At 44.2% G+C, this 15,179-nt stretch overlaps 1 protein-coding gene across 2 annotated transcripts in view; it reads right to left on the bottom strand.

Annotated features, from left to right (window-relative positions):
• The window catches only part of CIAO2A (cytosolic iron-sulfur assembly component 2A), a 30,757-nt gene that overhangs the window by 6,595 nt on the left and 8,983 nt on the right, over window positions 1-15,179 (bottom strand). The window contains exons 3-5 of one of the 2 annotated variants that reach the window (XM_073653502.1): window positions 12,604-12,653; window positions 5,825-5,870; window positions 3,048-3,432 (exon numbers count right to left, since the gene is read on the bottom strand). In XM_073653502.1, coding sequence (XP_073509603.1) covers window positions 3,335-3,432; window positions 5,825-5,870; window positions 12,604-12,653 — 194 coding nt within the window. In that variant the 3' untranslated portion in view covers window positions 3,048-3,334. Of the gene's footprint in view, window positions 1-3,047; window positions 3,433-5,824; window positions 5,871-12,603; window positions 12,654-15,179 lie in introns of those variants that run through there. The other variant, XM_073653503.1, reaches the window with a different exon arrangement.

Below are 15,179 nucleotides of genomic sequence, written 5' to 3' on the forward strand. Positions count from 1 at the left end.
ATAGTGTTGGCCCCCTTAAAAATAGTCTGGGTGAAACAGTATTTACACAAGAAAATCGCATGACAGAAAACATTATCAGTGATGACAAAAATTCTCCATTAAATGTCACTTGCTTAACCCAGCAGGAAGTACGGCGGCATCTAAAAGTCACTAAAGTTGACAAATCCCCAGGCCCGGATGGTATACACCCGCGAGTACTGCAGGAATTGAGTAAAGTCATAGATAGACCATTATTTCTAATCTTTAAAGATTCCATAATAACAGGGGCTGTAACCACAGGACTGGCGTATAGCAAATGTGGTGCCAATATTCAAAAGGGACAAAAACCGAACTTGGAAATTATAGGCCAGTAAGCTTAACCTCTACTGTGGGTAAAATCCTGGAGGGTTTCCTAAGAGATGCTATACTAGAGTATCTGAGGAGGAATAACCTCATGACCCAATATCAACATGGGTTTACGAGGGACCGTTCCTGTCAGACTAATCTGATGAGCTTTTATGAAGATGTAAGTTCCGGACTGGACCAAGGAAATGCAGGGTATGTTGTGTATATGGACTTTTCAAAAGCTTTTGATACGGTTCCATACAAAAGGTTGATACATAAAATGAGAACAATGGGGATAGGGGAAAATATATGTAAGTGGGTTAAGAACTGGCTCAATGATAGGAAACAAAGGGTGGTTATTAACGGAACGCACTCAGACTGGGTCTCAGTTAACAGTGGGGTACCACAGGGGTCAGTATTGGGCCCGCTTCTTTTTAACATATTTATTAATGACCTTGTAGGGGGCATACAGAGTAATATTTCAATATTTGCAGATGACACTAAACTCTGCAGGGTAATCAATACAGAGGAGGACAATTTTATATTACAGGAGGATCTACTGTATGTAAACTAGAAGCTTGGGCTGATAAATGGCAAATGAGCTTTAATGGGGATAAATGTAAGGTAATGCACTTGGGCAGAGGAAATAAAATGTATAATTATATGCTTAATTGTAAATCACTGGGCAAAAGTGTCAATGAAAAAGACCTGGGTGTATTGGTGGACGACAAGCTCACGTTTGGTGGCCAGTGTCAGGCAGCTGCTGCAAAGGCAAATAAAATAATGGGATGCATTAAAATAGGCATAGATGCTCATGAGGAGAACATAATTTTACCTCTATACAAGTCACTAGTGCGACCACACTTAGAATACTGTGTACAGTTCTGGTCTCCGGTGTATAAGAAAGACATAGCTGAACTAGAGCGGGTGCAGAGAAGAGCGACCAAGGTTATTAGAGGACTGGGGAGTCTGCAATACCAAGACAGGTTATTACACTTGGGGTTATTTAGTTTGGAAAAACGAAGACTTAGGGGTGATCTTATTACTATGTACAAGTATATGAGGGGACAGTACAAAGACCTTTCTACTGATATTTTTACTCTGAGGCCTGAGATGGGGACAAGGGGGCATCTTCTACGTCTGGAGGAAAGAAGGTTTAATCATAATCACAGACGGGGATTCTTTACTGTAAGAGCAGTGAGACTATGGAACTCTCTGCCGCATGATGTTGTAATGAGTGATTCACTACTAAAATTTAAGAAGGGCATGGAAGCCTTTCTTGAAAAGTATAATATTACAGGTTATATATATTAGATTCCTTGATAGGGCGTTGATCCAGGGAACTAGTCTGATTGTCGTATGACGTCAGGAAGGATTTTTTTTCCCCCAATGTGGAGCTTAGTGTTTGCCACATGTGTTTTTTTTGCCTTCCTCTGGATCAACATGTTAGGCTATGGGTTGAACTAGATGGACTTACTTTTTAAGGTTGAAGGAAGACTATGTTACTATATTGTGTTTTTTTCAATCTCTTGCACAATACTGATGATATGTGGCTTGGGCAATTTCAACAATGTTCCAGGACAGTATTATACATTTTGGGGCAAGTTCACAAATTGCATATTTGTTGTTGAATCCACAATCACAATTATTGAACCCCATCGTCTCATACTGTAAAGTATTTACATATGCATGCTGCTGCTGCAGATTCTCAAATCCACGTCCTGCCTTATCTGTTATGGTAATACAGTGGATTTTTACAGCAGATTTCATTAACTGGAAGGCAAAAAGTGAGCCCAGCATGTAACAGTAGTCTGGGTCAATTCTTTGGCTCTATTCACACGTTGCGTTTTTTTCGGAGGCAAAACCTGCTCTCTTGGCAGTAAAGAAACAGCTTCAAAAAAGCAGGTGTAGATGGAGTTAATGTGCTCTCTGACATGAATCATTTTCCGGCGTAAAAGCCTGCTGGAGATGGACACCAAGATGCAGTCTACAGCGTCCGGGTGTCCGCCTCCAGTAGGTGTATACTCCCGAGGATGATGCACAACAGAGCATATGTTCGCGCTGCCGTCACCATTGTGGTCTATGGCCCAATCAGCGCATATGTCTGAATTCCGTTTTTCAGGGGGTTCGGACATGAGCCCCAAAGGGTCAACTGAACAGGTGCATAAACGCAATGTGAAAGCACCTTAGGGTGAAAACACTGAAATTGTGACTCCTCGCAGGCAGGGTCCTCCCTCTTCCTGTACCAGTCGCCGTCATGTTTTGTTCAAGATTATTGTAATTGTATGTATACCCATTTTCACATGTAAAGCGCCATGGAATAAATGGCGCTATAATAATAAATAATAAAACTGAGGCTCATTAAAGAACAGCCCTGTGTACACTACAGGATATAATTCTCTGTTTCCATATACTATGAACTTCTGCTGAGTACATGTGGTCCATAAAAGTGTAAATTGACCTACTTTAGTTGACATTTGGATTGACAGCTCATCTCACCCCCACCATTGTAAAACAATATTGTGCAGTCAGAGGTCAGAACCTCATACACAAGTGTCAGGGTTCCCTATGGGTCATTAAACAGGTCACTTGCTAAATACATGGCTCCTGTTCTATAGAGGAGGGGGTGGTCCCATGCAGGTAGTTGTCAGGCCATGCTGAATAGAGGAGGACGTGCTCCGCTCCGAGCAGATGTTCACAGAAGTGATGACTGGCTCCACCAATAAGAAACGAGAATAAAAGATTTATTGAGGACTTCCCTCCGCACAGAGTTATTACCATATCACGTCCTTACTACTAATAGGTAAGGGACCATTCACTAGTCCAATAAAGTGTGCTGTCATCAGAGACCCCGACAGCCCAGAATCCAGCAGGGGCTGCAGTCCAGGAGAGAGTTCATCAGTGCAGCCCCAATAGTGCCCATCCAGTGGTATCGTCTCCCTGGGGTGATGGCGTTGTCCGTGGCCCGTGATCCAGACCTTCATTTACCCCTCAGTGCGGACTTCTCCATCTAATCCGGTTCGGTAACACACTGCTCCACTATCTCCCGCAGATTTGGGTTCTCCATGGCGGCCGAGACTCGCTCCTTATCGTTTATCTGTTTATTAACTTGTAGATAAAAATCGGAGTCATTGTTACGGAAAAGGAAATACTGCAGTCACACAGAATATGGCTTTAGCTTAGCATTTCATGTTCATGATCCCGCTGACAGATCACCAATGATCCATGCAGCGTTCTTAGGGCATGGGCTCACAACGTCTGGGTACGCTCACATCTGAGACCCGTCTGAAAAAAGCGCAAATTAAACGATCAAGAATGAACATGTGTGGTCTGTGTAAAAACAACTCGCTGTTCACATGTTCAGGCTTTTGAGCTTCAGTTTTCCAAAGACGCCAAGTGGTTAAAGAAGTGACCCGTCCGTTATTCAGGCGTTTCCCACTAGGACGAAAGCAGAGCTTCCTTTTAAAAGACTCGGTGTGCCAGCCCACTTGGAAAAAATGGCGTGTGCACATACCCCCTAAGCTTGGTTCATTAACAACACAACAGCGTGAGGCTATATTCACATGGGCATCGTGTACAAACATGGCTAACAGTACAATGGTCTTTGTTGCTCATAGCAACCAATCAGAGCTCAGCTTACATTTTTCCAGAGCAGTTTAAGAAATGAAAGCTGAGCTCTGATTGGCTGCTCTGGGCAAGAAAGAGAATCTTATTATTTGGGCCCGGTGTAATGCGAAGATTGTCATTGTTGCCCACAGCAACCAGAGCTTAGCTTTCATTTCTTAAATTACTCTAGAAAAATGAAAGCTAAGCGCTTATTGGTTGTTATGGGAAACAAATAGTATTGTACTGTTAGCCAGTTTTGCTAAATGGTGTACACAATTTTTGAGATTTTTGGCATTTTATGCCAGTTCCACCAACTCTGAAAAGTGGAAGGGGGCATGGTCAGACAGTCACTACAATTATAGCAGAAATCTACTCCAGTCTTTTACAGAAGTACATTTTCTAATGCTGGAACACAGGCCCCTCAAAGGGGATCATTCACCAGGTCTTTGCTACTCCATGTGAGAGCAGATTGTTGGAATCAAAGTCTCTGCCCATACATCAATGTGTCCTTTACTGGGTTGCTTGCTGCAGTTTTGATAAAATCACAGTTTTATCCAATGTGGATCTAGCATGTCTCTGAATGCTGAACTCTGTATAACCTGCCCACAGCACTGATTGGCAACTTTCTGCCTATGCACAGTGTACACAGAAAGCTGCCAATCAGTAGTGGGGGAGAGGCTATAGAAAGCTCATGAATATGGAGGACTGCAGGTTTCTCACTCTAATGATAATCTCCTGCTGATAAAACTGAAAAATACAGCAAGCAGCCCAGTAAGTGATGCATCGCTGGAATCAGGGTCTGTGTCTGTAAATCATGCTGCTCTCATATTAAATGGTAAAAACCTGAGATTTCCCATAAAAAATTTGGCACTGCTATACAAGTGGCCAACTTTTATGAATTTTCCTCTTTGTGTTTTTGTTGTGGGGTCTGCTCTGCCCCCGGCCTCCTTAGGATAATGCAATGTTTTGTTTTTTTCAAGCAGTCCATACAATCTACAGCAGCAGTGTGCTGTGTGCTGCCGTTTTTTGGTGGCCCGGCTTGTACAGGTAACACACATTGAAACCAGGCATGTCACCACTATTATCTGCCACCCAGGACAATCCTTATACCTCCATTACTACACACCAGGAGGTGCAGGCTCGTGCACATTTCTTCCCCAGCATTATGAAGATAATGCCACCTTTACATTTGTGTTGTGACATTATATTTGTCTGTTCCATTTTTAGGAACAGAATTAATGACAAAAATGAACCCGTTCCATAAATGGTACACACGGAAGTAGAGGGGTCCCACTGATTATGATGGGGTCCACCTGGATTCCCTTATGTGCCTCATTTTAGAAGGGAACAAATAGCGCAGCGTGCAGAAACTTCTTTCGTCCTATAAACGGACACAGTGGGTTTCACACTGACCCCTCATTATCTCTGCTTCTGTGTGTATCAGTTATGCAACAGTAATGTTATTTAAGTTGATTTTTTTAACAGATGTCAAAACACAAGTGTGAATGGCGCTTGATCTATACATGTACTCTGGCTGCTTTATGCACTCTTGGATTTTTTTCTCTATTACTGTAGGTGAATAGGGTTAGTAAAGTTCTTTTTTATTTTTTTACTTTTCTCCATAATAGATCAAACAGATCAATAAATCAGCAGAAGGTCAACTCTAGACTTTATAAGTTTCCAATAACTGAAATTTAGATTTCTACAAGGGAAGTAGGTGAACTATTTATGGGCACTATTTCATTGCAGGAAACATATGTTGATACAGGATATTTTCAATATCTCATTGGCAGCAATCATACATCTATATATAATATACACACATATGATGATGCTACTCCTATATACACAGTCTCAGCCAGTTGTCTTATTGGCAAAAGAAGCATGAACTTACTATCCTCCTCCGTTGAGTGCGTCCCTTCGGAAATATAGATCTCAAGCTGAAATAGAAGAAGGACATGAACTCACCCACTGCAGGACAGTGTGGGATCAAATAATCAAACCATGATAGCAGGTACAGGTCTCCCACAATCTATTACATTGTTTGCGATTATATGACACTAGCTTCCCACAAAAAACACTGCAAAACTGCAGGTCAGGACTTTACCAGAGAGTCTGGAAGAGTGAGGAATGCAGACAACCTGCCAGATCTCCCTGCGGTCCAAGCTACTATGCCAGGACTGTGGGTGTGTGAAACCAGGATTTGTAATTTATTCCTGTGCCTTGCAACGTGCTTAATCCATCAGCATTTAAAAGGTTAAAAGTGCTCTGTGCAGAGATGGAGCCACTGGGATTTCCATTACAGCGTGAGCATACACTGCCATCTGGTGGACAATTTCTATTATTGTAGTTTCTATTGTGATACACATTCTATTGGGAGGAGTAGGTCTTGGAGAATAAACAAATCATTTACTAAATGGAGAAATATAATTTTATCTGGGATAATGCTCCTCTAATTGTAACTTATAAAAATGTTAAAAATAACCAGAGTCCACATAAAACTTAAAAAGCAAGGAAAATGGGGCCGTATTGAGGACCTGTATTTGTTTAGCATATGGGAAAAGTCATTGTCCCCCATTACCCTGTGAACGCAGAAAGGCTTTTTTTGGTGAATGTTTTCTCTGCGTCAGCCTATGCAGAGTGCTCCATTACATAATATACAGTATATAACAGTGCATAGTCGGCTTTTCTCTTTATAATGGGAGCCTATGGGCCACATATGCCGCTCTATGCCTACAAAGCGGCATGGGTCACAGCTCCCGTGAGAGCATACATGGGAAATTCACCCAATGCTCAGCCCTGAGTAAAGGGCTAACACAGTGTGAACAGAACCTCAGGTCTGAGAGACAGTTTTCCCGTACGAGTTCAAAAACAACGAAAAAGCAATTGGGTAACTACCAAAACAATGCAAAAAAAGGATGCTTCAAGTGAAAAAACAGAAACAATGCTAGCATTTAAATGTCATCTTCTTGGAAAACTTGGATGATGCTGTGTGCACATACGCCATCTCCTCTCAGGTTCTCATGGTAGAATGTAATGTCATTCACCGTATTTTTCGGACTATAAAACGCACTTCTTACCTCCAAAAATTTGGAGGAAAGTGGGGGGGTGCGTCTTATAGTCCGAATGTGGATGTATATATGTGGGTGTACATATATACACACATACACGTGTGTGTGTCTACACTGTGTGCCGGCTACTAAGGTGAGTGAAGTCACTGCTCCCTGCGCACACAGTCCCGGCGTGGGGAGCAGTGACTATTCCCGCAGCTGATCTCACCTTGTGAGGGCGCATGGCAGTTACGCCATGCATACCAGGATAAGGATGAGGGGGCCATGCATACCAGGATGGAGATGGGGGGCCATGCATACCAGGATAGAGATGAGGGGTGCCATGCACACCAGGATAAGGATGAGGGGGCCATGCATACCAGGATAGGGATGAGGGGTGCCATGCATACCAGGATAGAGATGAGGGGTGCCATGCACACCAGGATAAGGATGAGGGGGCCATGCATACCAGGATAGGGATGAGGGGTGCCATGCATACCAGGATAGGGATGAGGGGTGCCATGCATACCAGGATAAGGATGAAGGGGTGCCATGCATACCAGGATGGAGATCAGGGGTGCCATGCATATCAGGATAAGGATGAGGGGTGCCATGCATACCAGGATAAGGATGAGGGGGTGCCATGCATACCAGGATAAGGATGAAGGGGTGCCATGCATACCAGGATAAGGATGAGGGGTTCCATGCATACCAGGATAAGGATGAAGGGGTGCCATGCATACCAGGATAAGGATGAAGGGGTGCCATACATACCAGGATGAAGGGGTGCCATGTATACCAGGATAAGGATAAAGGGGTGCCATGCATTCCAGGATAAGGATGAAGGTGTGCCATGCATACCAGGATAAGGATGAAGGGGTGCCATGCATACCAGGATGAAGGGGTGCCATGCATACCTGGATGGAGATCAGGGGTGCCATGCATATCGGGATGGAGGGTTGCCATGCATAACAGGATGGAGATCAGGGGTGCCATGCATATCAAGATGGATGGGTGCCATGCATACCAGGATGGAGATCAGGGGTGCCAAGCATTACAGGATAGAGATCAGGGGTGCCATGCATACCAGGATGAAGGGGTGCCATGCATACCAGGATAAGGATGAGGGGTGCCATGCATACCAGGATGAAGAGGTGCCATGCATACCAGGATGTAGATCAGGGGGGCCATGCATACCAGGATAAGGATGAAGGGGTGCCATGCATACCAGGATGAAGGGGTGCCATGCATACCAGGATGAAGATCAGGGGTGCCAAGCATTCCAGGATGGAGATCAGGGGTGCCAAGCATTCCAGGATAAGGATGAGGGGTGCCATGCATACCAGGATAAGGATGAGGGGTGCCATGCATACCAGGATAAGGATGAAGGGGTGCCATGCATACCAGGATAAGGATGAAGGGGTGCCATGCATACCAGGATAAGGATGAAGGGGTGCCATGCATACCAGGAGGGAGATCAGGGGGGGGCATGCATATCGGGATGGAGGGGTGCCATGCATACCAGGATGGAGATCAGGGGTACCATGCATTCCAGGATGGAGATCAGGGGTACCATGCATATCGGGATGGAGGGTTGCCATGCATAACAGGATGGAGATCAGGGGTGCCATGCATATCAGGATGGATGGGTGCCATGCATACCAGGATGAAGATCAGGGGTGCCATGCATTCCAGGATAAGGATGAGGGGTGCCATGCATACCAGGATGAAGGGGTGCCATGCATACCAGGATGGAGAAGGGGGGCCATGCATATCAGGATAAGGATGAGGGGTGCCATGCATACCAGGATAAGGATGAAGGGTGTCAAGCATACCAGGATAAGGATAAAGGGGTGCCATGCATACCAGGAGGGAGATCAGGGGGGGGGGGCATGCATATCGGGATGGAGGGGTGCCATGCATACCAGGATGGAGATCAGGGGTACCATGCATACCAGGATGGAGATCAGGGGGGCCATGCATATCGGGATGGAGGGGTGCCATGCATACCAGAATGGGGGATTGGGATGCCATGCATAACAGGAAGGGGATCATTGGTGCCATGCATACCAGGATGGGGATAGGGGCCACGTATAATAGGATGAGGGGGGCCATATATACCAGGATGGGGGATATTAACAGAATTGTGGGACATTACCCCTATAACAGTGTCAGCAGCAGGCCCCCTCCCCCTTAACAGTGCATCATGACCATATTTTTTGCTTAATTTTTTTTTTCTATTTTCCTCCTCTAAAACCTAGGTGTGTCTTATACCCCGAAAAATACGCTATATGTCTCCATTTACAGACATAACAATAGAAATTTCCCATTATACGGCCCCCTCACTCTCAAGATCGGTGGGATCCAGAGGTCCTTGTGATTGCTAAATAGTAGAATATCCGATCAACATGTTATCGCTTAAGAATATGGGAATAACCTTTTAAAAAATAAGTAACTCCTGTAAATGTTAAAGAGACATTAACAGACTGACCGTCACTTCCAAACTGAATACTGGTCCGAACAGGTGCATACTAAGAGTAGCCATCTCCATACATAACTAACAAATAAAGTTCCACTCTGTATTTTTTTTTAATGCTAAACATGTAAATGTGAAATATATGACATTGAATAGTATTACTACTCTTGAATATAGGAAAAAAACAAAGATACTTAGCACATAATTTACCAATTCATGTATGCCCGGCAGCCAACAAGGCGATCTTCTTATGCTGGGAACCTAACCTCATGTGAATCTTCTCTTGGGCTGAATCCTACATTTACTGTACAGTGCCTACAAGTAGTATTCAACCCCCTGCAGATTTAGCTGGTTGACACATGCGGAATTAACTTGGCATTGTGACATGTGTACTGTAGATCAGCCTGGAAGTGGGAAATGCACTGCAGCAAATTTTGTTTTCGTTTTTTTTTTTTGTTTTTTTTTTTAAAACGTTAAAAGTTAATTCAGAGTGTCATTTATTATTCAACCCCTCAAACCACAAGAATTCTGTTTGGTCCCCCTAAAGTATTAAGAAGTAGTTCAGGCACCAAGAATAATGAGCTTCACATGTGTGGATTAAAGATCTCTTTTGCCAGCCTTTTCTGACTATTTAAGACCCTCCCCAAACTTGTGAACAGCACTCAGACATGGTCAACATGGGAAAGACAAAGGAGCATTCCAAGGCCATCAGAGACAATATCGTGGAGGGTCACAAGGCTGGCAAGGGGTACAAAACCCTTTCCAAGGAGTTGGGCCTACCTGTTTCCACTGTTGGGAGCATCATCCGTAAGTGGAAGGCTTATGGAACTACTGTTAGCCTTCCACGGCCAGGACAGCCTTTGAAAGTGTCCTCCCGTGCCGAGGCCAGGCTTGTCCGAAGAGTCAAGGCTAACCCAAGGACAACAAGGAAGGAGCTCCGGGAAGATCTCATGGCAGTGGGGACATTGGTTTCAGTCAATACTATAAGTAACGTACTCCACCGCAATGGTCTCCGTTCCAGACGAGCCCGTAAGGTACCTTTACTTTCAAAGCGTCATGTCAAGGCTCGTCTACAGTTTGCTCATGATCACTTGGAGGACTCTGAGACAGACTGGTTCAAGGTTCTATGGTCTGATGAGACCAAGATCGAGATCTTTGGTGCCAACCACACACGTGACGTTTGGAGACTGGATGGCACTGCATACGACCCCAAGAATACCATCCCTACAGTCAAGCATGGTGGTGGCAGCATCATGCTGTGGGGCTGTTTCTCTGCCAAGGGGCCGGGCCATCTGGTCCGCATCCATGGGAAGATGGATAGCACGGCCTACCTGGAGATTTTGGCTAAGAACCTCCGCTCCTCCATCAAGGATCTTAAGATGGGTCGTAATTTCATCTTCCAACAAGACAACGACCCAAAGCACACAGCCAAGAAAACCAAGGCCTGGTTCAAGAGGGAAAAAGTCAAGGTGTTGGAGTGGCCTAGTCAGTCTCCTGACCTTAACCCAATTGAAAACTTGTGGAAGGAGCTCAAGAATAAAGTCCACATGATACACCCAAAGAACCTAGATAACTTGGAGAAGATCTGCATGGAGGAGTGGGCCAAGATAACTCCACAGACCTGTGCCGGCCTGATCAGGTCTTATAAAAGACGATTATTAGCTGTAATTGCAAACAAGGGTTATTCCACAAAATATTAAACATAGGGGTTGTATAATAATTGACCCACACTTTTACGTTTAAAATTTAATAAAATTCAACTGAGCAACATAACTTTTTGGTTTGTAAGATTTATGCTTCTGTTCATAAAACCTACTCTCGTTTGCAGTTTGAAGGCTCTAACTTATTTGCATCTTATCAAACCAGCTAAATCTGCAGGGGGTTGAATACTACTTGTAGGCACTGTATATTGGTAAGTAGGATCCTGCTGTAATTAAAACTGCCATGGGCTGACAGGTGGAGAGCTGGGTCAGAGAGCCCATGTATAAAAACAATAAAAGACTGATCATCACTACATGAAGATCGCTTTGTCGTTGGCTGCTGGGCATATATAAATTGGCCAAATTATGCGCTAAGTATCTTCCTTTTTTCCTATTTTCTAGAGCAGTAATGCAATTCAAATTTCATATATTTCATGTTTTAGCATTAAAAAATACAGAATGCAACTATATTTGTTAGTAAGTGTTAAAGGGGTTGTCTAGTGAAAATAATTATCGCCTATTCATATCATAGGTGATAACTTCTAGATTGGTGGGGGTCTGACCATTGGGACTTGTACAGATAGTCAGAAAGGGGAAGTTTTATCCCCTTAACAAAATGGAGCAGCAGATCTGATGTCCGACCATCTCTCCATTCATTCTCTATGGGGCTGCTGAAAAAAGACCGGCAACCTCACAGGGAATAAATGGGGCAGTGATCACTCCATTCTAATGGGGATAAAAATGCTCTGTTCTGCCAATCAGTGCGAGTCCCAGCGGTCGGACCACCACCGATCAATAAATTACTTTTCCTGTGGATAGGTGATAATGGGGTTGTCCAGTGAAAACAAGGTAACAGTGTGTACATGGTAAAGAACACATGAATTACTGCAGACAGTGTATTGTGGCATATGAACAGAGAACATTATTGTCATATGGGCAGAGTTGCCTTTTGTAGAACGTGTGTTCCCTGTACTGAAGGTGAATGTAAGCGCCCCTATACTGGGACAATTCCACAGGGGCCACTTCTGCTCTCAGATTGGCGGGGATCTGGGGGCAGACCTAAACAACCATAATTTTTCCTATAGTAGGCCATTACCGACACCAGCTGATCGGCGGGGTTGCCGGGTGTCGGACCCCCACCGCTCAGACGTTGATGACATAGCCTAAGGATAGGCCATCGATATTAAAGTCACAGACAACCCCTTTAAAAGATATACTATTTTAGGCTGCTCTGACTGCTAATCCAGCAAATCCTAAATTAATACAAAATAATTTATCACAGGGCTCAACAGAGATTTGACTTTCCAGCTGGAGACGGTGTCAATAGCAGGAGGTGGAGCGCCCTATTGATAAGTTGCCATACTAATCATTAAAGCATTATTGCTGTGACAACAGATCTTACTAAACAGTCACTATCCAGGCAGTATCGGGTTAGTAGATTTCTTACCTTGTGCTTGAAAGACAGACACCTCTGCAGCTTCACTCTCAGACACAGACCTGCACATCAGAATATATAGAATTCCTGTTATTTAAGAAAACGTGAGAAATATGACAAGCTCGTCTATAGCCGTACATTGTGTACTGGACCTATGGAGACACATTTATCACAGGTTATGCACAGGATTTAAAAATGGCGCAATTATAAGTCACCAACAGGGGAAGTGGAGAACACTGATTTACAATGGCGCCTGTGACAGAGTCTGGTAGAAAGTGCAGAGAAAAGTGTAAGGATCAGTCAGTCAGAACATGTCCAAAACCGCAGGGTAGGGTGAGGGGGGTCTGGGCATGTAATGGTTGGTACCTTCCAAAAGTGGTCCATGAAAGGACAACTGCCACTGCACTCTCAGTACAGGAACTCCAACAGCCACCACATTGTAGCTAAATTCGGGTGTAAGTCTGGGCCCAGAGAGGGGAAGGTCCGTCCAGAGAGGGGAAGGTCCGTCCAGAGAGGGGAAGGTCCGTCCAGAGAGGGGAAGGTCCGTCCAGAGAGGGGAAGGTCCGTCCAGAGAGGGGAAGGTCCGTCCAGAGAGGGAGACCAAACACTGATAGTCAAATGACCACCAGTCAGTAAGAGTTTACCAATCTGTTTACACAGGCACACCAAAGCAAACAATGCCCACTGAGCGATCTGTAATAGATGGCTCAGTGTACATGTACTGGAGAGAACCATGGCAGCCTGAGTCCTGATTACACAGGAAGATGCAGTGTCAAGAAAGACGATCTTTTATGTTGCATAAAAGATCATTTCGCCTGATGAATGAGTGTTTTGCTCGTTCTTCGGCAACCTGTTTACAACACAAGATAACAGTAAATGAGTGCTCACGATTATCTCACAGTGTAAATGCCCCTTGACTATCTGTGGCTTTGGAAATAATCCAATCTGAGAGGCTGCCGAACATATAAGAAGCTATGAAGGTTTTTTAGAGCCTGCGTCAGTGGACCAGTACTTGAGCCTGCATTTTCAATGAATGGCTACTGAGCAGTATAAGCGGAGGCATCGCAGATGTGCTTATTAGTCTGGGAGATTTGGTGAGCAAGCTCTACAGATTCTTTATGGAGCATCAAAAAAAAAATGAAAAAGGATTGGCAAAAGATTCAACATGGTTGTCTTGTCTCAATGGAGGATTTGGCAAACAACTAGTCTATGGTCACCATGATCCTGGATGGAGGAGGAGGCAGTGTCGCGTGCTTAGTCTGGTGAGAGACCAAGAAGTCTACTCCTGGGGTAGTGGTCTATATTTTTATTTTTTATTTTCAGACGTTCATTGGAAACAGACACAACATCTAGGCAGTTTTTCACCCATTTTTAAATTTCCATCCTAGAAGGAATACAAATCCACAAAGGAATGTAGATGGTCCAGCCAAGCAGGTATGTCCGCCTCCTGAACTAAAAACCGGTTTAACTCAGTATCTGTGGGTGGGATATGACTGTAGGAGGAGCGTCCACATGTTTAGGGTCTGCCACCGAGGTCATCGTCTGGGTCTCCAATAACATGGACGAAAACTAAGTTATTATAGTGTAAAAATTAAAAGCTATATAAGAAGAAAAACAAACAAGCAGTCTTAGTATTGTTGTAATTGAAGCAACCTACACAACGCGGTCCTAGGTGAATGCTGTAAAAACTAAATGCCAAAAATAAATGGTGGAAGTTGCTTTAGTTCCTTCCTCCTTCCACAAAAAAAATGTTAAAGAATATATTATATATTCCCTGAAATGGACCTAATGGAAATACAACTTCTGTGGCAAAAAACAAACTGATTGCCATGGCCAAGAACTGGATGTTCTTCAGTGACTTTCATAAATGTGTCCTGATGCCGAACAATTGTGGCTCCTGCCAAATAAACCTTCAAGTCAATGTATGATCTGTTCTTTGCATGTACATCATGGTGTGAACATGCTGACCCTCAGTGATACTGAAGACTTAGACCCAGAGTCCAGTGTAGTGATGTGTGATCGCAGCTCCATTCACTTTTATGGGATTGAATGGCTTAATCCGTCAGTCCCGTAAAAGTGAATGCAGCAGTCAGGCCCACAGTGATCATACATTTATGACTTGTCCTGTCGACAGGCGATAAACGTATTTAGTGAGACAGCTGATAATGTCTGTAAAGCGCTGTGGAATTAATGGAGTTGTATAAGTGAAGAAAATAAATAAACCCCTTTAATAAGGAAAAAAGAACACCCTAAAGGACTCTCTATTCACATAAATATGAATAACGAAAACCTCTGAGCACATCAGCATATCAGGAAGTGCTCCCGATTTATACCATATGTGCAATCCCTGTTGGTAAGAGGAGCCCTGACACCCCCCACCTGTAGGTAAGAGGAGCGCTGACACCCCCCACCTGTAGGTGAGAGGAGAGCTGACACCCCCCACCTGTAGGTGAGAGGAGCGCTGACACCCTACAAGCATCCTTCCATTATTAGGCTGCATGTCATAGCTGACAATTGATGCAGGATATTTGGAGGGGTGGGGGATGCAGCTACCATTTGTTTCCAAGGCCTCCACTTAGGTAAAACAC

Source organism: Phyllobates terribilis, unplaced genomic scaffold (assembly GCF_046119375.1).
Source record: "Phyllobates terribilis strain yellow unplaced genomic scaffold, ASM4611937v1 Scaffold_11__3_contigs__length_659146591, whole genome shotgun sequence".
In the NCBI taxonomy this organism is placed as follows: domain Eukaryota; kingdom Metazoa; phylum Chordata; class Amphibia; order Anura; family Dendrobatidae; genus Phyllobates; species Phyllobates terribilis.